Source organism: Sphaerodactylus townsendi, linkage group LG04, assembly GCF_021028975.2.
Source record: "Sphaerodactylus townsendi isolate TG3544 linkage group LG04, MPM_Stown_v2.3, whole genome shotgun sequence".
Lineage (NCBI taxonomy): Eukaryota > Metazoa > Chordata > Lepidosauria > Squamata > Sphaerodactylidae > Sphaerodactylus > Sphaerodactylus townsendi.
In genome coordinates, this window is record NC_059428.1 from 96,986,019 (window position 1) to 97,011,928 (window position 25,910).

The following is a 25,910-nucleotide window of genomic DNA, read 5'->3' on the forward strand; positions in this document are numbered from 1 at the left end:
GTTTGTCTACTTTTATGAAGGCAAGAATTTCTGTAAATGTTAGTCAGCTGATGATGCAGTTCCTCCCACACATGGAACTTCCTTGCCCTATTTTAAACAATCTGTTCCTTTAACAAAATTATGCAATGAAATCCTGTCCCACTTTCCAGTTAAGAGCAAAGTAGTTTGCAGCATTCCACATTAATTAAAAAACATTTTAGCTACTGCCTAATTGGGGAAAATAGGGGGGGGGGGGGTTTGCAGGTCAAGCAGTCTATTCTGGGCAACTGAGCCTCTCCCATTTCATACAATCACTCCCACTCTGCCTGTCACCTGGGGCACCCCCCCCCCTCTAAATCCAGCCCTGATGAGCAGCTTGGCACATGTGAATTAGATTATATCATGGTACATAAACCACACTTGTGTATCTGTATTTGTTCAGAATAAATGTCAGGTCCTGGAGAAGAAGGCACATATCATCCCAGATCATGATCAGATCACTTAATTGACATTCTAGTTCAGCTCAGAATCGATTGTAGTTCACCCCCTAAGTGCATCTCTGCAGTCAGGTATATCCTTTACACACATGAGATGGGATATTTTGCATACTTTTTGTGTCTGTGCAGTCAGTAGCATCTATTATGTTTGTAAGAACCAGTTGCAAGATTTGTCACCCAGGTTCAACCAAACAGTTTTGGAGCTATGCACAGATATTGAATTATGCTATATTAAGGCACACATATACCAAAATAGGAAATCTCCACTGTAAATGTCAATTAAAAAAAACAATGCCTTTCAGTTGGCGACAACAGCAGGTATTGTGGGTAAGGATGGCAGCTACAACAAAGTACATAACTGCCCATGCACAGCTGCAGCTTTGTGCCACATTCAGGCAGTTTGGGAGCAATTGGGCATTGAACACGATCTTCGGTTCTCATGATCACTACTGTGAAGCAGGATGCGAACTGAACTGATGAGCATCCCTGCCTATGTGCCACCCTCAACCTTTGCTACAACTTCTTTCTTTCTAAATTTCATAGGATCTCAGTGGCAGGATGTGGTCCCTCTGTATAGCATTTCTTAGTTGTTTGGTGGCAGCTAGCAATGTATTAGTTAATTGTTAGCTGTTGTCTCTCATTGGATAGCCTTGCTGGAGTATAGAAAGTTGAATGTGATCTTCAAAACATTACAAGAACAGAGAAGAGGGAACAATGGGCCAAGGGGGAATTTCAGTAGTTAATAAGGATGCAGCATTTTTAATCATAGACCTGGAGCCTGAAAATCAAGTATTCTATCCATTACTGTTAAATTGTACTCTGCTAGAACGTAGCATGTTTTTTAAAAGAAGCTCTAGGTGATGTGGACAGAAATAAAACCATTTGTCAGTTCATTGCTTTTTGTCTTATCAGCACCACGAATACTTCTCAGAAGAAAGAGAACTTTTGTACTGGTCTTAGACGGTTTTGCCTCCGGTTTCTGGCTCTCTATATGTTTTCTGTAGATCTCTTTTAACAGTTCTTCACATTAAGAAGTTCTTCACATTCATTTGCTGTGTTTTCCAACTTTCTAGGAATTGTTTTGGAGGATGTCATAAAAGATTTTACAGAGCGACAACAATTGAGCATTGCAACAGCACATCTCTGAGTTAAACCAATGCATTTATAAGCAGTGCCAGTGTTTCTGGAGATATGCTGGCATAGGTGCGCTGCTGCCATCAGGGTCTCTATGTGGGACTGTTACCCATCTGCTGCAGGGAGGGATTAAGATCAGCATAATGACTGCAAAGAGAATGAAAAATATCCCCTTCTGACTCTCTATCCATCCTCCTCATCTTTTACCTACAGCCCCAAACTCCAAAAGTCAGGTTCTAACTTGCCCACTATTTTATTTTAATACCCACCTCTGAAAACACAAAGGCCCGTCAGCTTCCAAGATCGCCCATTAATGGTGTTCTTGGGGACGGGAAATACGCCGGCCCCAGGGGAGCCATTCTCCGCTACAGGCAGTGTTAAGCGCAATGCAGCAGCAGCCGACCTCGACTCTGCTCCTCTCCCCAGGGCGGCGTTACTCCCTGAAAAACAACTTTAAAGGGTTGTTTTTCTCAACAGCGTGAAATTCGCGATGGCGTGCTGCTAACAGCACCGCCAGAACACGCTGAAAGCCTTCGCCATTCACCTTGTCCTCAGCCACGGTTGTCAGCAGTCCGTCGACGCCACCACGCTGTCCTCCGAATTCCCCCCGGAGGTCGGAGGGCGCATGGGCTTCGACGTCAGCAGGCTTATCACGGCGAGGACAAGGTGAGTCGGACGGGAAGGGGTGCTGCATGGGCTTCACGCGCCGTGGTATTTACCACTTATGATAGACAAGGTGAGTCGGACGGAGAAGAGGCGTCCCCATGCGAGCCGCCGTTCAAGTCTGCCAGCCTCTCCAGAGGCCGTCCGCATGCTTGCATGCGAACGGCCTCCGCCTTCACGCCGGCGGAATTCTTGCCGGCGTGGAGGCGCCCTTACGGCCGTGCAGAAACGGCCAAAGAGAGTTGCAGTAAATTACAGAGTAGCGGGGCCAGAATGTATAGTGCTGAAGCTACAAACAGCAATTATTTTACATTTTATATAACTAAAGCTGCTAAGATCAATCATTTTACAGTGGTACCTCGAAAATCGGTGCCTTCAACAATCGTGAATTTCAGAAATCGACAATTGCCACGTGCCGATTTCCACCCTCTAAAATCGTCAGCCGCCTCGATTTTCAGCGGCCACTGAGGGTACGGAAACACCATTATGCGTGCGCAAACAGCGTTCATGCATGTGCAAACAGCATACCTCCAAATACACCGTTTTTAAAAATTGCCAATAATTTCCAGATGGATTATCATCGATTTTCGAGGTACCACTGTACATTTGGGTTGCATATCTTGAGGCTAGGCTATTTGTATAACTATACTGCATCACATTCTCACACACATATAGAATGCACCTGCTCCACAGACAAGACCTAACAGGCACGTAAGATGGACAAGCATGTTGAAAAGATCTGTGAAGAGATGGAGAAAAACCAACATGCTAACATGATGAATGATCCCAACAGGACAGGACTAAAGACTGCCAGCACACTGGAAGTGTACCTGATTTTAAGAGACACTTCATCTTTCAGTGATGAATGTGGGTCACATGGGGCCATCAAGTGGGAATGATTATTGGGACAAAATTCCTGGAACCCTGGACACCATGGAAACCAATAGAGCTGGAAAAGTCACCTGATTTCTGAAATGTGATTTTTGGTTGGCTTTTAGGAATAGGGTAAAAAGAGAATCTTTGTTTGAAAAGCAGGATGTCTCTTGGCAACTCTGGAGGCACATCTACTCCCAACATGCCAATAATTTTATTTTATTTATTTTAAAAAAACATTTGCTCCCCACCTTTTCTCATTGTTCAAAGTGGCTTGCAGTAATTGTGACAACTGCATTATTGCATCAATAGCTATTGGCCTGGCCATGCTGAATACAGCCAGACACACAGATGCAAAACCACTCAAAATAGAGTTTCCTTTAAATTGCAGTCAAACTATCAATGCAATCATAAGGATTTTGTGACCTGAGAGAAAATAAATGTGTTTTGTGAACAAGGCATTGGCGACTCATTGGCTACTCATCGTGGGGAACTAACTGTAAGAAAACATTATTATTCCGGTATCAGCAAATTCATTCCTATCTGTATTGGACAGAGGGGATCCAGACAGTTCAGTGAAGTCCAGCTAAGCTTTATGATGAAGATGGAAAGGACTATCCAGATGCGCATCTGTATTTGACAAACCAGCTCTGGTTTTCACTTGCCTTGACTGACCCTTTGTAGAGTTACCATAAGTTGTCTATGACTTGATAGCACTTTACACATACATACACATACCATGTATGTGCCACAGCACTTTAGTTGTGTCTGTAAAAAACATTCCTTCACAAATAGTTATTCTATCAAGGAAGAACTGACTTACTGTTGTTAGATTTGCAGGGCTTTTTTAAACAAACCTTCCCTCTCCATAGAAACATGGCTTCTTTTGCTACTTTGCTTTTCCCCTGATCAGGGGGTATGTGGGAAAAACTTAGCAAAAGAAACATCCTTTTAAGGAAGACATTGCCACCTAGAATTTCTTTTCACTTCCTGAAAACACCAAACGTGATCTGTCGGTCATGCACACTGCTTTCCAGACTGAAAGGATGTAATTTGGGTGTGACTCACTGGGTGGAATGCAAAGCAGCAACTCAGCTTGTCCAAGAAATTCTTCAGACTTGGTGAATCAGCAACCTGTTCTATGCACTGAGCAATTGCCCAATGATATGTCCAGGCTGGTATTGCACTGCAAGCAATAAGCAGACTGAGATTTCAACTCCTTGTTAATTGGTAGGAGTGTTCTTCCTTTACCTTGTGAAAAATGAAACTGATCCTAAGAAGCAAGTTTTACCAACAGCATCAACTAATTCCTACTGTGTCATTCTTCATAAATATCTTGCATTGGTTCAAATGGTTCAAAACTGCTACTGGCTTTGTGGTTAAAAATAGTTGAACAATAGAATAATTGTTGACATAAGATATGATTCTCTGACAGTTTTATTCACAGGATTCATATGGAGATGAAATTTTCACCTGCCTGGAATAATATTTTAAAAGACTAAGACGACAGTGGGTTGTTTTTTTAAAAAAAGGGGTACACTTAGCTAAACTGACATGTTATTTCCCCAACATTGCTCTTTAATGCTTTCTCCTTTTTAAGTCTCAATGTGGCTTACCAATTTTTCCAAATTTCCACTTGTACATTGTTCTATTCCAGCAAGGATATTTTTTCCCTTTGAGTTATTTCACTCAAGATAATCTGCTTACTATGTCAAGCAGAACCTTGGAGACATAGCATAAAATTTCTTAAACAAATAAATACTCATAGGAACACTGTAGCAAGTGAGCTTTGGAAGACAAATATTTTAGCCACGACTGCTTCTACTATCTGAAACTAGAGTTCTATTGCACCTACTGACAGAATGAGATAACCATTTTTACAGCCCTTGCAATGATGACATACAACTTTCTGTGTGGGTTGTTGCTTGGTCAAGTTTGAAAAACTGTTGTTTAACGGCCATACTTTACTGCCCTCATATCATGGGCCTCAATTTCAAATGACCCTGGGACTCTACACTGCCTTCAGGGTAGGGTGGGGGAGATGGGTAATAGGGGGGAAAAGCAAGCAAGCAAGCCCACCATCTTCCTGCCATGTGCATGGAAGTAATGCTGGGGTAAACTATAATATAGTTTTGTTGGTTTTGTAAGAAACAGCATCACCTCCATGAAATGAGAGCAAAAATCCCACAGAAGATGTCATTTTTGAGCCTATCTCAGTGATCAGCTATGTGCCCAGTAGCCATGCAAAAAGTCTGCATGTATGGGCTCGGTATGTGTGAATCGAACTCCATGAGGACCTTTATCCTTTTCTGCCATCCTTCTGCTCTGAAAGTACTAGCAGCATGACAGAACTTTGTGTATGACCACAGATGCCAGATGCTCGGGATTGGTTTGCTGAGAACTGGAAACCAATACATCCCAATTATCTTACCTCCACACTAAACTCTATTAAAAGATGTAAGAACTTGATTGCAGTAAAGAGCACCCCCATCCCCCAAATCTTACGAGGCCTATTATGAGATCCATCTGATCATATTCTAGACTACATACCAAGAACACACAAAAACTGTATTATGGGCAATTACTTCAGAGAAAGTGGGGAAGAGGGGAAATTGACTTTTCTTTATTAGAATTAGCTTTTAAGGCCTTAATTTGCTATACATTTCTCACATTATTACATTTTAATTTAGCAGAGAGGTAACTGGATCAGCTCATTAGTCCTGAAATACATTAAACAATATACTTTTCTAACACTTTGTATAAAAATAACTGAGCTTTAAGTATCAGTTAAGACATACTGGACTGAAAATATTGTACGACCCCCCACCCCCCACAAAAAAGGAATCACAAGAGCACTTTGAGCTTTGCCTCCTTGGACAAATCTCTCATTAAGAAATCATTAAAGGCGGCTTCATGTGTAATGACTGCCTTCCAGAGATGTTCCTTCTGCATGGGGAAAAATCAGAAGCACACAGATATGACAATGCACTTGTGGTTTTCTGGCAGAGAAGGAGCACCCATGAAATACACGGCTGCATGAGAAACATCCCTCAACGATTCTCCATTAGATAAATCAGAGTAATTCTATATGTTATGCGGAATGAGGTATGAGAATCTGGAATGAAACACTTCAGGAAACACATACATGCATGGGAGCATGGAAGTACTATTTTGGGGTATTCCTTATTCCCCTAAATGGCAGGGGCTGTGGTGGGTGGGTGACCCACACACTTTACACAGAAGTCCCAGGCTTAATCCCAGGTTTCTCTAATTTAAGAATCTCAACTAGTTAGTATCCAGAAAGGTCCTTCCCAGACTGAGACTCTGGAAAGCAACTGCAAGTTAGTATAGACAAAACAATCATCCAATTCTATGACCTACCAAAAATGTGGAAGACTTTATGGCCACATGTTTTTGGATGGAGAGGCAGAAATTTCCTCTGATTATCGCATCCCACCAAGCCCCCTCTCCCGCTCCCCACCCTATGTTTTCCTCTCAGCGTTCCAGAAACCCTTTAGAGTCACACAGGAGACTACATAGGGATCTACAGCATGAACTGGTAGAAATCACCACACCCTTTCCCCAAAAACGTAAGTGTCCTAAGGTCTTTGGAACGATATGGTTGGATACAATCTGGTATAAGGTAGCTTCACAGATTCATAAAGGGAAACTAGAGGATGAGTCTATTACATGCACACTTTTCTTTAGAAACAGGCTTAGGAGCATTCAAAAACAAACCATTCTCAATTTTCAACCAGGTGATGTTACATTCCAGAGTTTTCCCATATCTACCCAATACTTCATTTAGTGTAGAATGAACTTAGAGGAATTTCTGGCTCACACAGACTTCTTTTTGTGAGAAGCAGCAGTTTTGGCATGGATTATTTTTTCAAGTTTAGAAATATAAAACAAATCTTTGAGAATTACACTGTGGCCAGATTGCCATTTTGACTACTTCTGGTCAAGAAAAGTAAGACACAACTATAATAATGCTCCAACCTTTATGACCAATCCCAAGAGGGTTGTCCAAAAGCAAGCTTTGGCTCAATAGAACGTAAATTGCAACCATTCTTTCTCCTCCTGGAAACACACTGGAGCAAAGATGATCCAACAGGAGGTTTTTATTGCTGGTGAACACACAAAAAAGTTGTCCTTGGTCCAACAAGAACATCACATGCACAAATTAGAATTTACTGCTATTTTACTGGGCATTTAGTTCTGTCGTTAAAACTTATGCAGAGATAATGTTCCTGAAACATCTAGTCCAAAATGTCCAATTACTCATTTGCTGCATTATCTGGAAGATGATCTTACATTGGAGAAAATCCACTTGTAAAAACTATGGTATTTTTTTTAAACATCCAGACTTGGGTTTTCTTCTATTTGAAGCGATACTGCAAGGGATAATCTGTACTTTTAATGTTCAAAATATCAAGAACACAATGGAACAGTAGGTGCACTATCCCTGCTCATAATGTGCCTGGAATATATATGACTGTGTCTGTAGGGATTCCACCCTTTTCAATAAGGTAAGTATCATAATGATTATGTGTAAATCTTTTTTTATATGTTGATACTGTGCATACAAAGGTGATGAGCACGTAGGCTCACTGTCCCTATTGCATGGTATTTCTCAAATAGAAAACCAGTCCCAGCAAACAGAACACTGCATTTGAGTGGAGGATTGAACTAATGTATTATGACAACTCATACAGCCCCATACAAAGGGTTGGGTGCCCAGATACAGCATGAGGGTTCTGCCCTGTTGTTCCCAAGAGGGCTTTCTGGAGGCATGGGGAGGCAAAAAACACAAAAAGCCCCCACCACCACTGGAAAGCCCTCATTGGGCTTAATGAACTTACGCCACCAAAAAGGAGGTATACGTCCAAAATCCCAGGTACTGGCATAGCAGAGGCAATAGCTGTCAGCTCCTCCCCTGGTCACACCTAAGAACTGCGCCTGCTGCACTATTGGTGGTGGGGACTCAGGAACTCTGGCATGGTGCTCTTGCGATGCATTCAACAGCTGTAGATTCACTGGCGCAGCCCTGCCCACCTCCACTGGTGGATTTGGCAACCCCCTTTGGCTGGATCTGTGAAACACATACGTATTTTCATGGCTTAGCTGATTATTAGGATAGCCAGCACCATTAGGAAAACAACCCATGATAAAACACGCAGGTTTATCATTCCTGGGCAAAATGAAGAACAAATATGGGATGTTAAAGTAAATTTTGCAAATTAAAAAAAATCTTGCATTCTAAAATGTTCTCAATATTCTCTTTTTAAGTGGGATACATGTTCCACGATCTCAGATGCTCTCAGATATTATTGGCTGAAATGCACAACTTTATGGCCTGAACGAACAGCAAATAATAGCCATTACAAGATTTGGTAAGAACCAAGAAAAAAAGACCTTTAAAAGCCCAGAGTAGAATCTGATTCTTCTGGTATAAAACTTTTTTTTTCTTTTTTGGTCCATGGTTGACCTCACAGTTTCATAATCATGTATTTAGTCATGTCTTTAGAGAAAAACTACTACCCTTTCTAAATGTTCTTTATAATGCCTTCACATCCAAATGTTTAATATAAGTTATTGGTCCATCCTCTATTTGGCAAGGGAAAGAGGAACTCTTCATATATTCTGTTCATAACATATTGCAGTGTCATATATTAAAACTATTTTCAGTAGCTAACAATTCATAGTTCAAGTTGATCCTAAATGTTCAACAGAAATATGGAATAATTTCTGAAACCCAATGGGACATCTCAAGATTGCAGAAGATTATCTGTACAGTTTTATTTAACATTATATTCACAGTTTCAGGGTGTCAGTTTAGTAGGAAATCTGGCTTTTGATAGCCAAAAAGCTTAAAGTCTCCTTCAAAGCGGGCATAAAGGCGTCGTATGTCTCTCTTGCTAACTCCTGAGAAATAGTGCTCCACCTTGGTTTTGTTGTATACTGTTATGCCTGGTGGAATTGTGGGATATGACACCAGATGATCTATTCCTGCCTTCTTCAGAATGTATGGTGCATCTTCTTCCAGTGTTTCATGATGTCCAACAGCACTGTATGTGATTTCACAAGGAGCACAAAGTTCTACATAGGTTACCCAATGAATTATATGGTCTCCAAATTGTAGATCCAGCCATCGATGATTTGGGTCACCCAAGTAACGCACAAAGTCCTCAAACTGCAGCCCTCGGGTTTTAGTGCGATTCTTTCTATATTTTCGAATTATGCCAGGTGCAATTTCATGTCTATACCAAGGTTCAAATCGAGGATTGTGGACAAACTTGTCCTTAAATGCAGAAATAAGCCTCTCAAATGGATCTCTTACAATAAAGAATTTGAAGTACAATTTCAACCTAAAGAGGAAAGAGAAAACAGATTTAAATGCAGTTGAAAAAAACCCTGCTACCTACTAGATATTCTCCAAAGATAATGCCTATTAAACACGTGCATATTTTGTAAATCAATCACTACAGCATCAAACAGTGGTTTGGTTTGGTTCTGTTCAAGAAAACAAGACAGAAAGAACATTCATATACTCTCGGGCCCCTTCCGCACATGCAAAATAATGCGTTTTCAAACCACTTTCACAACTGTTTGCAAGTGGATTTTGCCATTCCGCACAGCTTCAAAGAGCATTGAAAGCAGTTTGAAAGTGCATTATTCCGCATGTGCGGAATGAGCCTCACATAACCACACTCTTCACTGGAATCAGGTACATGGATTCACCCGCAATCCATTACATATTCTATAATCAAGCAAGGTGAAATCGCATGGTACACCTGTATATGTGAACCAGACCTAGGAATTGCAAACCACCCAAACTTTAAAAGGTAAGCAAATCAAATAATGTTTAACTTTTACAACAGTGATATATGACACAACTGTGTCTGCAGAGAGTTCTGAAAACCACTTAGTATCTGGGTACTTGCACCGTGTTGTAGCTGTGGAGCTTCCCTGCCACCATGAATGTCCTCCAGTGAGGGTGCCATGACCCCTTCCCTCCTAGTTAGTGCTCAGTAGAGCAGCAGGAATATTCTTTGTGACTTTCCCAACAAGTGCTTCTGGAAGGGTCCATGTGGCATGTCCCCTGCTTGCGAAGTCCCAGAACATGGCTTCCCAAATAATTAGTTCAGAAATGTTAAGCTTTTAAAAACAAAGCTTGGATGTCCAATTTGACAGCACTAAGTATAAAAGTTCATTTGGTTGAGTCTGTTTTTTCAAAACTAAACGCCTATCTAGTTCAAGCACCAACTTAACATTATTTCAAGCCATTGTTTACTGTGATGGACAACTGATTCCAAGGAGTTGTCCCAGTGATTTACAGTGAGTTCCCCATGATTGTCAGTGCATTCGAATAGAATTATGAGAGTGGAAGTTAGAAAGCTGACAGTTGACTGACAGAGTTTGGAAACAGCCGGGTTAGGTGCAAGTTGTCTGGTAGGGAGATTCTCCTCAAGAGAGAAAAGGAAAGCATTTTGGGGGTTTGGATCAGGACAGGATCCATAGCCAGTTATATAGGGGAAACAGTGCTAAGGTTTATAAGTGATTCCTTAGAGTTTAATGGGAAATATTTCTTGTGAATCAAGGGATCCCAAACCAGTTTGAGAGAGAAACTGGGGAAGTATGTTAATGTTCCTAACTCCTACAACTAAAGAACCATTGTGAAAATGAAAGCAACTTAAGTTTATGTGTACAAGAATAAACCAGTGACTGGCATGAGGAAGCAATAAACCAGTGACTGGCATGAGGAAGCACTCTCAGTAGAAAATTTGGAAGTATAAATATATCACTTGAACGTAACCATCTCAAACTTCTTTGTTCTGTTATTCTGTTACAGTCTACATTTCCTGTTATGAAGACCTGCTAACCTGACTTTTAAAACCCACAAAAAGAGACTAATAAAACTATTTTAAGTTGCATTTCAAAAGGCTCTCAAGTACCAATTATTTTTGACCATCTCACTTTTCAAAATAAGTCCCTTTGTCATGCTTACCTTTTCTCAATTTCAGAGTCACTGAAGGAAGATAAGCGTGGCAGACCATTCTTCTCATGATCATGCACGATGCTCTCTGGGATTTCTTCTATGGAAGAAAAAGCTCCTATGGAAATAAAGCAGAAAGTATTTTTATATCCCATTGTCTAATGTTTCTACATTCTCTGTTCTATATTATTGGCAATAATATGATTGCTTATTTCTATACCAAGTGTGGAAAGAAAAGATTTTAAGACAATACCCCGAGTTCCTCATAATTCTAACAAGTCCCCTAACTTCCTTTTAAGATTCTATACAAAAGAGAGAATCAGAATTCATATGTGGCCTCTTTTCTATCAGTTGTCCACTGTCCGGGCCAGCCTGAAGCTAGCTCCCATACCAGAATCTGGAACGGCAGACTATGTTATCCATTCCAGAGCTCACTAACTGGTAGTTTTAGCCAGAAAAGTCAGTCTGAATTGTAGCAGACAAAGGGTACTGTTTTGAAAAATTTAAGAGGTCTGTCTTCTATTATTTATATCTGGTCTGGCCAATCTAGAGGCTTCCTTTCTCCTAATCAAAATCAAATGTCTTCCTGTTCTCCTCTAAGTCTTATGCCAAAGCAAAGGGATTTTAGGTTACTCAGGAGACCAAGACTAGTGTAAACCGCAGATATTGAGGTTCCTCGTTTAAATCACATAGTCTCCAACACCTACCACAACCTTGTCCATTGTCTCATTGCTTAAGCTAACCTGTTTATTAAACCAGCACAACACTGAAACCTCTTTCACTGTTTAAACTATATTTTGTTCACTTTCATTTTAAAAGGCTGTAATGCTGAAGAATGATATATTGCTATATATTGCGCTGTTGCCTGAACAAACTGGTGGGACCATCCAGCTTGGCATAAATTGACCATTTAACTTTTGCTGTACTAGCTTCAGTTCAGACAATCTGTTTAAAACTCAGTTCATTATTTGCTTTAACAACCAAAGTAGTAAATCTACAATATGCCAAGTTATTTATTGGCCCAGATTATCTAAGTCGAACAATTAGTACTGAAATCCTGTTTTTATGCCTCACTTTTCTCTAGTTTTAAAGAGTCTCGAAGTGGCTTATAATCACCTTTCCTTCCTTCCCCCCCAACAGAAACCTTGTGAGAGTTCTGAGAGAGTTCTGAGAGAACTGTGGCAGGCCATGTGGAGGGGTGTGGAATGAAACTCGGTTCTCCAGATTAGAGTCTGCCTCTCTTAACCACTAGACCACACTAGCTTTTTTCTTTAAGAAAAGACAGAATATAAAATGCAAGTAATAAAATGATGGAAATAAAACAGTCTACAAAGCAATTGATTTTTTTTCCACTTTGAAGACTGCAGAGTTTCAAATACACTTCAAAACTTAAAAAAATTTGCTGGTACCATTTAAAACAATCAAGACTTTCTTCCATTGAGTATTGCCAACTTTGGGAGTTTGACAGAACAGAATCTTGTGCTTGTCACACACGAATATTCGGTCCAAAACAAACTTCGAAACAGTATTATGGGTGAGGTTTCTCAGTGACATATCTTGGCACATATTCCTGAGAAGTTCAAGCCTTTCCACATGGATCAGAGGTTGATGTTGATGGTCTTCAGACAGACCTCTTCCTATCGTCTTAGAATAAAAATTGAGAAAAAAGAAAATGGAAGTCAAAGGAAGCAATTTACTTCTCAATTTACATCTTTAAAAGATATTATCTCTCCCTACACACAGATTTTCTATCTTCTATATGAAAACAAAGTTACCTATCTCTGTTGTATCTCTAGTATAATTTTACTCTTGTTAGATATTTTGAAACAGCTGTTTCAATGCTGAAGAAACCGTGCCAGGTGCAGTTTCAGTTTCAAGCCTTCCCAGATCAACTGAATAGAGGAAAGAGTTGGCGGGGGTTTAGAGCTGAAAACACATTGCACTTTCAGCACTGAGCTAGCAAGTTTATGGGGGAGACAGGAATTAAAATCGCAGGATAATCTTTCAGATTCAAAATACCCATTATTGCCACCAGTTTATCATGGTGAAAAGGAAAACAAGAGGGCTACACTGGTAATCAGTAACCGGCCCTGTGTGCTTTGGCCCCAGCTCTCTACTGCAAGACTTCATTTCCTCTCTACCCCACTGCTGTGCCTTCTCTCCTCCAGAAAACCACAGCCTCACTGCTGCTATTTCCTTCATTCCCCGTCTGCCTCCATCACGGGTGCCTTGTACCAACCCCCAAACTTTGCTGATGCTGATATATCTTTTTCCTTTTTCCACATTTCTGGCTACTACTTTTTTTTTATGTCTGGTTGTAATACCACTGGTGACCTTGTGAGTCCTAACTGTCAGTATTAGGGTTTTTTTAAAAAAAAAAAAACTAAAGTTGTCACTATTTTAGGATTTTAAAAAAATGTTTTGAACATCTCAAATTTTCCTGCAAACCCGTGAGTTCTCCCTGGTGTGTAGCAAAATCCTTATCTATGCTGGTCCTGGACTCAGTGCCCAATCTTCTGATCTGCACTCTTAACTTTTGTTAAAATTAGATATAAATGCCAGAGCTAGAAAATACTTTTATGATAGAACAGTTAATTCATAAAAAAAAATACTGCATGTCTGTTATGGAATAACAGTAGCCCACAAGTGGCAGGACTTGGATTTGAAGCTACAAGATTTCAGAATCAGTAGTACACTTCTTTTCTTATTTGGCTTTAAATTTTAATACCAGATAAGATGAAGGCCTTTGCAAGCAATCCATGACTCAGTTTGCTTTGCAGTTGTGACTCAGGCAAATACTACTGCCTACCAAGCAATATCTGGGCTGCAGTTATTTCCCTCCTTTCAGGTTAGCATTTGCCAGCAAAAACAGCTGAAGAAGTCCAATGATACAAGGCCTGTCCTGTCCTTACCACAGCAGGCTCTGAAGCTCTAGTATGCAGATGCATTTGATAGTTCAAAGAAAGTAATTTTGATAGTTGTCCTTATCTAGATATTCTAAAAACTCACTGGCTTCTTTGGTTTTATACATTTCAGGTTTTATACTGTCAGAGTTTTATACAAAACATCCCATTAATGCAACTTCCCATCTTGTAACTTTTATGTAATATTTCTGTTGATGGTGCCTGAATAATGAAGAACCAGCTTTAAAAGTTGAGAGAGAAAAAGATTCTACAGGACATATCCTGATAATGTAGGGTATTAGAACACAAAGGGGAAAAAACACTGGGACCGTTCCAGTGATTAGTCCTTAGAAGGTAAAATTGCTTGGGTTCAAAAGTTCAGCTGATAAGCTGCTAGGAAAAACGTCTTATAGCTTGCCTGCATTATGGTACATAGCTGAGGAATGTGGGGTTGACGTGATTTGACATGATTTGGCTGACGTGATTTGAACTCAAGATGACTATCTAAAGTAAGCGATGACCTAATTCACAGTGGTGCTAAACTGCTTTATTTTCCCATTAAGCTTCTTACACCTATTTATTTTGGGAGTGGGTGAAATGTGCAATACAGTTAGCAAAATGATGCCATCTGTGGAGCTGGAGACAAGCTATGTTTGCAACAATTCTCTCAAATAAGTTGTCATTCTAACAGTACACTCCTCACAGGGTTACGCCAATCTAAGCACATTCACTTCAACAGTCTTTGGGCTGAAATAATTCTGCATAGCACTGCACTGTAAGCACAGTTATTTTAAGTCACTGCAATTTAAACATGCCTATAAGACACAAGTGTTAGAACGGAGCTGTTAGATACACCTCCTTGCACTCTACAATTTAGGAATTCAACATTTCTGAAATTTATTTAAATAGATATCTAAACTTAAACCACTCAAATGGAAAAATCATACCATTAGAAATATAAGTGTTAAGACAATGTCTTACCAGTCTCATATTGTGATTAGATAATCTGTGCAGTGGCAATACATGGGTCAGGACCCAATAAGCTGCAAGCACAGGACAAGAAGTCACATGACATCATGGTCATGAAGCAGAGAAGAGTAGAAGCTGAAGTCTTTAAAATTGCCAAGGCTCAAAAGGAATTACCCTCCACCCGATTTTGTTGTCCTGCTGTCCTTCTCCGCACACACGCAGAGAAGGGTAGGAAGTGTGACATTCTTGCTCTTTACAGATGAATACTAACAGCACATCATTCCAAAGAATGACCACACTATAAAAGATTGTAACCCAGGAGGTGGGACACTGACCAATGTGGGGGTCACAACCAAAGGGGGTGAAGATCGTGGAGTTAGATGGCAAGGCAGTTCTTATATCTCTGGTAATTCTTCCTCCCTTAATCAAATTCAGTTTAAGAATAAAGTTGCAGTGTTAGTCATTCCAAGATTTTTTAAAAAGTTCATTCTTAATGCACAAATCATTGTCCAAAATACTATAAAATTAGACCATAATCACATTCATTCCCAATGAATACCAAAATAAATAAATAAATAAATTCCAGTGGTAATTGACTTCTTGGATTATTCCCCCACTCAAAAAGAAAAAAAACGTATATATCCTGTGGAAATAAAAATGTCATAAGGACTGCCAGTGCTGCCATGTCCCAAGTCATCATTTTTTAATTTCTGCTCTGCATCCAACACATACCTGAAATTCTCCAAGTGAACTCTTCTCTTTTATCACTTGAATTTTCTGTACTTCAGTGATAGCTGTCGGTATTAATGGCTCTTGCCTAGCACCATATGCTGAATAAGAAGGGAGAAAAGAGAATCTTTGAAGGAAAGACAGCAATTTTTTGAAAATCTAGTAACATTTTCATTGAGTCTACAGTTACCCTAATTCTCAAAAGTCTTTTTGCAGAAAACTGTTTCAACCAGAAGAATATATTTCTTTGGCATTACTGTGGCAAATTGGTATAATGTATAATGGAGAGCCTAGTCGAGTTGGGGGCTGAGGTGATGTTCAAACAAATGTCTCAATTACAGCTTCTTCCCTTATCTCAAACTAAATCAAGCTATCACCAAAACACACACTTTCTGGTTCAGCCAAGTGAGACAACAGCAGACAGGACTACTCGTTCATGGGAAAACATATTTATTTAAAATAACCAAATGGCTTCAAATGGCTACACATCCTTTGGAAAGCAGTTATGCTTTAAAAACACTTTTTTCAAGTGTATCAAATATTCATGTGGCTTGGAATTCATCCTTTACCATATCCCTAGGGCAGAGGTGGTGAACCTTTGGCACTCCAGATGTTATGGACTACAATTCCCATCAGCCTCTGCCAGCATGGCCAATTGCTGGCAGGGGCTGATGGGAATTGTAGTCCATAACATCTGGAGTGCCAAAAGTTCGCCACCATGGCCCTAGGGGACTCACAATAGTCATGCAATTGGCCATGCTGGCAGGGGCTGATGGGAATTGGCAGGGGCTGATGGGAATTGTAGTCCATAACATCTGGAGTGCCAAAGGTTCACCACCATGGCCCTAGGGGACTCACAATAGTCATGCATGAATCTGTTTCAAGAAAACTGGTCACACCTCTTGGGGCTAGTTTGGAAGTTTTCTGGGTTTAACCTGAAGAGCTACAAAAAATCATGCAAATCATGTGTTTGGAAAGCATAGCAAAACTGAAAACACTAAACGAATGTGGCAGGGAAAATTAGAGAACCTTGATATCTCCAAAAAAATTACTGTACCTTCCTACAATTGTACTCTCTCTTTATTTGATAGTACTGTGCATGCAGAAAATGTAAATATTTCTAGACATCACTACAAATTAATTTTATTTTGTGGCTTTAGGGAAAGATTTACGCATCTTGCACAGCTGACTTGATACTAGATTATTATCATTTAAAACATTTCCAGTGAGAAATACTAGAATATTTTTTACCGTCTGAAAATCTCAGAAGATTTATTTATTTGGTTAAAACTGCCGGGGGGGGGGGGGGGGGGGGGTCTTAATGAATCATCTTAATCACATTTTGTTTCAGTGGGCATTAAAAATATCTATATGCTGAGTACAAAAAAAAGTACATTATGTTTTAATTTTGCTACTGATTACAGAATTAATTGAAAAATAAGTCATCTGCTGTCAAATCGTGATTATTCTAATTTTTGTGGTGAACATAATTGATACATCATTTCATGTCTCTAATAATATAGAAAACGTCAACAGAACTAAATTTCACCTGAGGTTACGTCTAGCAATTACTGATTTTTCCCACATTACCAGATTTTCTCTTTCAAGTATAATCAGTTAATATAAGATTATTAACTATTTGAAAGATCCTGCAGAATTCTGCACAAAATAATCATGATGTTAATAATACATATTGTCTCAAATGCTTCTTGTAGTATGGTTCATTTCTTTCAACAGGCTCTTGCTCTGACTGAGGGCTAATTGTTTCCACAAACCATACCAAAAATTCTCACACTTAGAGCTTACACCTCTCCATTTAAAACAAACCTATTATACGACTGTCTAACATGACATAGGTGGTCTGCTATATTAGGGAGTAATAATGGTTTGGATCCCCTGGAGTATGACTTGCTTTCCTCTCCTCCCTGCTGTGGGATAAAATGCCCTCCAAATACAGCTCCTAAGGAACAGGGAACCTCTTGAAGCAGCACCTTGGGATATTTTGGGCTGCCTGACAAAGAGGTAGGTAAGAACGTGATACATTCCATATTACATTCTACCCCCAGAAACTGTCTTGTTGATCCAAGCCAATGTTTATTTCACATACAGAGGAATTACCGCCTCTTTCTGAATTGTATATGGTATGGAATATACTGTTCCATGTAGATATTCAGTCATGACTGCATATGCACCACTTACCCTGCACCTGAGTACCAAGACAACACCTGAATCGACACTCAAGAGTACCAAGACTTTAGTGCAATGCAGTGCAAGTAACTTCTCTCAGACCTCCCTCAATAATTTTTGAGATTTAAGTCCAGAAGAGTGACAACAGTTATTTTAAAGTTTGCTTTAACTACTGTGCCGCAGTGAGATAATTAGGCTTGTCTGATCTTCCAATAAGGCAGGATACCTTCTTCCCCTAGCAGCCCTTAGTGCCTCGCCTGTTGAAAAGCAGTGATGCGAGAATTTTTTAAAAAGCATTGCACAGGCCATGACATCACTTCCAGGGACAAATGATTATATTTTATGCTGAACTAGTTAAATGACTGTAAAGGGGGTGGGGTTTTTTGAACATGCATATCAATAGGATTCAGGTCTTTTTTATCATATGATTTATAAGTGAAAGTGTACACAATTCAATTCCTTTAATCTTTTGAACACAGCAAGCAAACTTATCAACAAGGACTCTGGACATACGCTGCCAACATTCTTCATAACCTGCATTGGTGGCAACAATTAAAATAAGTTAAACTTACCATCAGGGTCTTTGAAGGTCAATGTGATGAACTTGCTTGCAACCATGAACATGAATATTACCCAAAAGCATGCAGCTAGCAGCAGCCACCGATGGTGCATGATGTCAGATGTGAGCCATATAACTTTTATTGGTTCCTGTTTTTAAAAAGCCACAAATATACATATATGAAATATTTTCCTAATTTATGATAAAGCATTCCTTGTACAGCGAGTGAAATATACCTTTTTATTGTAGTCACTTGCAATAAGATGAAAGTACAGACTTTAAACTACCTAATCTACAGACATTGTTAATATTTTTGCTATTATCTTCAAAGAGGTTGATCTTATCTGACTAGGATAATGGAATCCCTTATACAGAGACACAGTGAAAACATTTATTCTCCAAAGGTGAATTTTAATGCATGAGGCAAATCTATTCAAACAAACAGGACACTGCACAGAACAAAGATTAACACAGCCCGGAAAACCCACAACAACCAAAGATCAACTGTGCCAGCACCAAAAAAGGGCACCATCAGAAAACAGCACACAATAGCTGAAAAAGCCATTGTGAGTGCTGAACTGTGATGGGGAAATCCTGGGTTCAAATCCCCCCTAAGACATGAACTTTTCTAGACGGCCTTTGGCCAGCCCCTTTTTCTCAGAACGGGTCCCTCATAGAATTGATGCATCAAGTACATGATGTTTTATATGCAGTAATCTACAAAGGTTCATGCAGCAACAAACCAGGTAAACTTCAACATGCCAAAACACTTTTTGTCCACACCTCTGAGAATCACATTTGTCCATGTTTGAAAATCATGACCAATCAGAATCACAAAAATACAGACTCTGAATTTTCTCAAATTTTTGAAATCCGATTGCCAGTCGTAGCTAAAGAAGAACAGCCTACTGTGTTCCTGCATACATGATACTCTAACAAAACAAACTGTTCACAGTAGCTTTACACAACATTCCTTACAATGAAACACACACAATTGGATTTTAGTCATTTTAGAATTATATTCAACTTAGAAAACAATTCATTGCTCTCAACCCTGCCAATACAATCCCAGTTAGACAAGTTAGGGCAGTTCCATTATTTAAACAGCAAAAGGGTATGCTGCATGCACACTGGTTATGTACTTATGCTTTCTACAGTAAATAAAGAGCAGAGGATGTATGTATATGTACCACTGAAGTTTCCAGATATCACTCACATTTTACAGGTTTGCTGCACAAAATATTGTAAAAACAGTGCAAACTGTGTGAAATGAGAAGTTGCTGTTCAGCTCTCTCTAGCAGGAGAAAGGCAAAAGAGAGAAGACTAGTGGTCTGTCTTTAAATTTATGGCCTTGAACATTATTTATATCTTATACCATATCTTATACTATTCTTTAGTCAATAGAATTACTCTAGAAGATAAGAAGATTGCCAAGAGTAAGACCACCAGAATGTCACGTAACATGCCATGTTTCTTTGTTGAGTTTAAAAAATACATCACCAATTTCACTTCAAGAAATGTTTTCTTTCCAGTGATATGACCCAGCAACACTTCTGCCCTTGGGCTCACATGGGATTCTGAAACCATCAGGACACAAATGTATAAAACATAATTTCTGTGACTTTCCAGCACCTGTGACTAGAAAGACATTTGGCATGGGTCAAAGCATCAGTTCACGCTTAAGTTTCCCATGACACAATCCCACAATATCCTGGAACAAGGATGTGAAGGAATTATGGGTCTAGCCAGATTTGTCTCTTCTGTCTCCTCTTCTTCACAAGATCCGGATGAGCACAGTGCGCAGAGCTCACATGATTTCGCCTAGAACATGCTCCCAACGCATGAGGAGCAGGGATAGGGCATTCTGTTCAACTACACATTATAGGGAAATTGGGATGGAGGGGAGATAGAGATACAGATCAGCAGCAGTCCTAAGTCTCCCAAACTTACAAATACATCCTTCCATTCCCTTGCAGCTCAAAGTAGCTTACAATTCTAAACACACACACAAAAAATCTCCCCAGAAAGTGCCTGCAGCAAAACTCCATTAAAAGAAATAAAACAGCCTTACAGCACCTCCTAAAAATGTCTACAGGCAGTGCATTCTACAGAAAGGTAAGGTGAACTACTATTGACAAGAAAGGCAGGCTTCTGGTAGATACCAAGCAGGCAATCTTAAGGAAAGAACAACAGAAGCTGACAGCTAGTGGACCAGTAAGTAATTTAGCAACAGTAGCATGACATGATTCCTTCTTACAGGAACATTATCCCGGCAATGTTAATAGGAAAGAAACCTTTGCCATTTTTAAAATGTGCACTCCCAGAACAGCAGGGATTGTTCCTGAGATAATTTTCTCTCCACCACAGGTAATGCTTTCCTCATTAATCGATACACATAGTAAACCCCGAAACAATTGGCATATATGATAAAAGGACTCAGTCCAAAGTGCTGGCACTGTGGGGATAAAAATGCTATATATCTTCATATGTGGATGGAATGTAAAGAGGTTAAACAAATGTGGAAACATGTCTTGCCGTATATAGAAAAATATGTAAAAGTACGATTAAGGATAAATGTAGACCTATTACTTCTAGGAATAATTGATAATAAAGAAATAGAACAAAGACAGAGGTCATTGTTTAAAATAATGATAAGAGCAGTTCATGCTGTAATAGCGTTGGGATGGAAAGATAAGAAAATATGGACAATACAGAAATGGCTGGAATATGTACGGGAACAAATACAATTAGAAATATTTGGAATAATGTCAAGAAACCAGATATGGCAAGAAAAACAAATGGACATGATGATGATTTGGATGGAATTCACAGACTGGTTGACTGAAGTTGGAATTACAGAAGATAAATGGAAAAGAAGAGTTGAAAGAATGAACCTGCTGCTGCACATTTGAAGAAGAGAAGAAAAATATGGGGGGAGGGAAAAAATGGGGGTAAAATGATATTAAAGATGTAATAAAAGGTTGTAAGATACATGTAAACATATCGATCCAAAATATCAATAAAAATCCTTTTTAAAAAAGATACACATAGTAAAATAATTAAAATACTTCCACTACAGATGTGAATCTGAAGTTGAAGCATTAAAACAAAGGTACTTGCGGACAAGCAGTGAAGAGGATGATCACCACTGACTGTTCCATTTGGAAAACCCTCACAGTTTAGTGAAAATATTTTATTTCTTTCACTTTATTCCACTAAAACCTCACAATATGCTTACCCATGGTTTGAACAATGAGATTTCTTCATTTGGTTTGCAAAAGATTAAGCCTTTAGGTGGCCACAAGAAAACTGAGGCACTGACACTCATTCCTGTAAACAAAATTTCCCCTGGAATGAAATCTCAGTTCTAAGCATTCATTTGCGAGTTCAGTTCATTCAAGTTCTGCTTTTATGGACAATTATTTTCTTCCACTTTAACTGCTGATAACAGTCACTTAGCTGAGGCTGTTCTATACATTCGCTTGGAACTGAATTCAGCCTTTGTAGTTCAACACATTATCCTCACAGGTTCCATTTTATGTAGCTTTATTAAATGTGTTGCTCAGCCTTTTCAGGAGAACCTCATTATTACTTACTACACTGATACCCTAACTTTCTTCCCAATGGAGACCCAAAACAGCTTATACCACTTTTCTCTCTTCCATTTTATCTCACAACAGAAAGGTTAGGCTAAGCATGTGTGACAGTGCAAGGTCATTCAGTAAGCTTTTGTGGCAAAGTAGGGATTGTGAACCTATGTCTCCAGGATCCTAGTCCAAAAGTCTAGCACAGATGTCTCAATGATGCCCACTGAGCTATTCAGAAAGTGCCACTATAAGGCAGGGCTTGTTATTGACTGCCTTCTTTCAAATGAAAGGTTATTCCACAGCTGTAGCCACTGGAGGATCAAGAAGACTACTAAGCAGCTGGGTTTGTTGCTCTACCCCACCCCCTTCAGGCTTTCCTTCTTTTTACCAGCCCTTACTCACCTCTGGACTTTATGTATTTTTATTCTCCTTCTCCTTTTTTTTTTTTTTTTGCAAAGCAAGGAAGAAGGTACTGTGTTTGGTTTTGTCTCCTGAGGCAGCCATTCTTGATTTGGCTCAACTTCCTGCAAGCCATTATAGGTTTGGTTCTGTGGAAGCCATTGGGGTGCTGCTTACCACTCACCGGCCACTGCGTCTCAAAATTCTAAAGCTACCTGCCTATTACAAAAGCTTGAGTACCCCTGCTCTAACCACTATACCACACCAGCTCTCACACACCACTATTCCTATTTTACAAATGAGAACTGAGTGAAGGCCAGGGGCATAACTATAGAACATGGCACCCTGGGGCAAGCAATGAAATTGCATCCCCCGTTCTCTGCCCAGACTCCACTGCAATGGGGCAGCAGATTCGGGGGATATCAAGCAACATCCGCTAGAAAGGAGGGAAGGGAAGCCAGACAGTCAGACACACATTCTCTCATTGTGGGAAGAATGGAAGGTAGAGAGAGAAAGAGGGGGAAAGAGCTTTGGCAGAGTAGTGGGGGCAATGTCGCCTATATTTCCCTAACCCTGCCGCTGCTCTTGTGTTCAAATTAAAATGGACCTTAAAAATGAAGCTTTCATTACTTTCAGGTGAGTGAGCTACAGTCAGGAGGAGACTGGGGGTGGGGATCCACCAGGGAGGATGCTCCTTCTCTGGCCTTGTCCCCGTACCCAGTCTCCTTCTGGCTGCAGCTCGCCAGGAAGTAAAAAGAGCTTAATTTTAAAGCAACACAGGTTTTTTCCAGCAGCAGTGGAAACATGGGCCACTTATCTCCCCCCCCCCCCCCGGGCCTATGTAGCTGACAATTAAGCCGACTTTACTTCCTGGTGAATTGGGGGGGGGGGCACAGGGAAATGAACATGTTCCCTCATGGGATGTAGGGAACTTGCGCCCGGGATTTTAGCCCACTCCACCACCCCTATGGTGAAGGCTTCCTTAAATGCCATCTACTGAAGGCAAGAATCCGCTGTGAATGAATTTCCAGCATGTTTTCTTTTCTGTAACAAGCTATGAAATGATCCAGGTTCAAATGGAATCACGGCATCTGCGTGATGCCTCCCAACAAAGCAAATATCAGCTCAGGGCTTTTGAGACCAAGAAAATGTTTAAACTCTCCTATGTAACAGTCAACCTGAATTGGGCCCTTCTGTAGTGTTGACTGAGAGTGAAAGAGAATCAAGTTGCAGATCTTCCAACATTTCCAATAGTCTATGGTGAGGAGTGCTTCTAGGGTGAGAAGACTCCTAAAATCAATTTTTGCTTTGAAATAGAAGGCATCCTCCTGAATATGAGACAACAGCACATGCATAAGAACTGTCTCGCTGGATCACAACAAAAGTTGGTCTAAACTGGAGGGCCCCAATGTGGGGCCTACCAGTGTTTCAGAAAGTGGGCAGAGCCAGGTGGAGCTTTTGCTCAGCACAGCTTCTGATTGGCCTATGGAGAGCTGATTGGCTGTGCAGATGTTGATTGGGTGGAAGCTACCAGGAGTGTTGGCTTTTTTCTCTCCGTTCTCTTTCCCAGAATATTTTAAAATTGCCCCCCGCTCCTTGCCACATGAACTTGCCCTGGCTATGTGTACAGCTCTACCACCCACAACAGCCATTTTGTGGTTGTGCCCACCACATTGTCTGATCACTGGATCATAAAGGTTTCACTCCTGGTCTAAACCAATATGTTTCACAGTTTATAAACAGTGCATAGTGACAACAGGCAACCCTGTTGTTGTCCATTCCCCACCACTTAGCACTAAAGACATATTTTGCTCCCTAACAAGGAATTTCCATTTAGCTGCTACAGGTAATTACTATGTGATAGATCCTTCCTCTATTAATTTGTCTAGCTCTTTTTAAAACGATCTGGCTAGCAGCCAATACCATTATCTAGTAGAAATAAATCCAAAAGATAATTACACAGTATGTGAAATATTTCCTTTTATCTGTTCTGAACTCACTGTCAATCAGTTTGACTGAGGTGCTTAAATACTGGCACTAAGGTGTGAGGGAAAATATTTCTATTCTTGCTTTTCACTATTTCTCTATAAAATAAAATCCAACTTTATATGCAAATTGTTCTTACTCCTGGATAATTTTAGCAGCCCTTGTCAAAGGAGGGAACAGAATGGCACACTGCAAGAACAGCAAACGTGCAATACCACAGATGTGCAAAATGACATTTTGACACTTGCACTTTTATTCTTGAATTGTTTTCTTAGCAATTCCCCATGTTGGGAACTGTCTTAGCCCCTACTGCAGGACCCTCAGTTGACGTTTCTGCAAACCCTCCCTCAAGATTGCCTTCCTGAGTCATCCCAGACACGTTTGACACCCCCCCTCCCTTTGAAGTTACCCGATGTGCATCCTTTTTGCACGCAGTTCTACCAGCAAAATGCATGCATGTTCAATGCACACAGGTCACCCGAGAAATAAAGTCTGCATGCCCTTTGCTACATAAAACGCGCTTCTCCGGTCGCAATATTGTTATGCTTTAAGCAGGGAAATGAAACAAAGTCTTTTTAACACCGTTCTCCACTGACTCTCTCCCCTTAACAAGCAGCCTGGAGAGCGAGATACTTACTCCGAAACAAGCGACGTGAGCAAGCCCCTCTGGAGGGGGAGAGTCTCCACGGGGCCAAGGCTGGTCTGTCCGCATCCACCCCTCCCTGAGGGGGTCCTGGGCGCGGCGGCGGCGGCGCGGAAGGCCCTCTCGCCACCGCCAAGGAGGAAAAGGCTGCGCAGCGAAGCCTCTTCCCCGGGCCACAGTTGCTCAGCAACCCGGCGCCGCGTCCGCCCCATGCATCAGGCCTCCGGTGCACCGTGAGGAAGAGGGAAGGCGACGGGCAGGAGATGCAGCCCCTTCACATCGCCTTTGTGCCTCTCTGCCGTCGCTCCTCAGCTTCCGCTGTCCTCGACGCCCGGCCCAGCGCGAACCCCGGTGGCCTCCGGCTCCATCTCCCCGCTGCTCACCCGCCCTGCCTGCACGGACTAGCGACGGGTAACGAAAGAGGCGGGCAGGGAAGGAGGAGATTGCCCGGCGCTCACGCAGCGCGCCAGGAGGGCGAGCGCCGCCTCCCAAGCGCTGGAGCACCTCGGAGCCAACAGGGGCGCAAGAAGGACACCTCCCCAAAAATCCTTATCCCCCGCAGCCCGAGCTCTCTCCCGGAAACGCAGGGCGCCACAAGCCCTGGCTGTTCTAGTTCAGATAGCACCTTTAAAGTAAGTGCCTCTCGATCAGTCAGGTTCACGCCCCAAGTGGAGTGTGTGTTATGTGCAGGGAGATATTTTTTAGGATTGCTTTCAGTTTGCAACTCATGTCACTTTGACAGGCCCCTTTTGGAAGCTGGTTGGGAAAGGAGGATTGTGTTGGAAGTCAATACTCATGAGCGAGAT

General features: G+C 40.8%; 1 protein-coding gene across 2 annotated transcripts; it reads right to left on the bottom strand.

Annotated features, from left to right (window-relative positions):
• Window positions 1–5,717: 5,717 nt before the first annotated feature.
• Window positions 5,718–25,693, bottom strand: CHST10 (carbohydrate sulfotransferase 10). 2 transcript variants are annotated; one of them, XM_048493461.1, is made up of 7 exons: window positions 25,099–25,693; window positions 22,479–22,600; window positions 18,503–18,638; window positions 15,747–15,844; window positions 12,552–12,786; window positions 11,155–11,260; window positions 5,718–9,514 (listed from the first exon to the last, which is right to left on the bottom strand). In XM_048493461.1, exons 3-7 carry the CDS (start codon window positions 18,600–18,602, stop codon window positions 8,977–8,979), a joined length of 1,077 nt encoding a protein of 358 aa, XP_048349418.1. In that variant the 5' UTR covers window positions 18,603–18,638; window positions 22,479–22,600; window positions 25,099–25,693; the 3' UTR covers window positions 5,718–8,976. The 2 variants fall into 2 exon arrangements, with proteins under 2 accessions (XP_048349418.1, XP_048349417.1); XM_048493460.1 differs by lacking the exon at window positions 22,479–22,600.
• Between the last annotated feature and the right edge of the window lie 217 nt (window positions 25,694–25,910).

Excerpts from the sequence above, each read along its gene's own strand:
- CHST10 (XM_048493460.1), bottom strand. The coding sequence starts at position 25,173 with ATGCGGACAGACCAGCCTTGGCCCCGTGGAGACTCTCCCCCTCCAGAG. Across the intron at positions 12,787-15,746 it reads GTTCACTTGGAGAATTTCAG|ACGATAGGAAGAGGTCTGTC; the intron begins GTATGTGTTGGA and ends TTTTATTCTAAG. Across the intron at positions 9,515-11,154 it reads GACTCTGAAATTGAGAAAAG|GTTGAAATTGTACTTCAAAT; the intron begins GTAAGCATGACA and ends TTTCCTCTTTAG.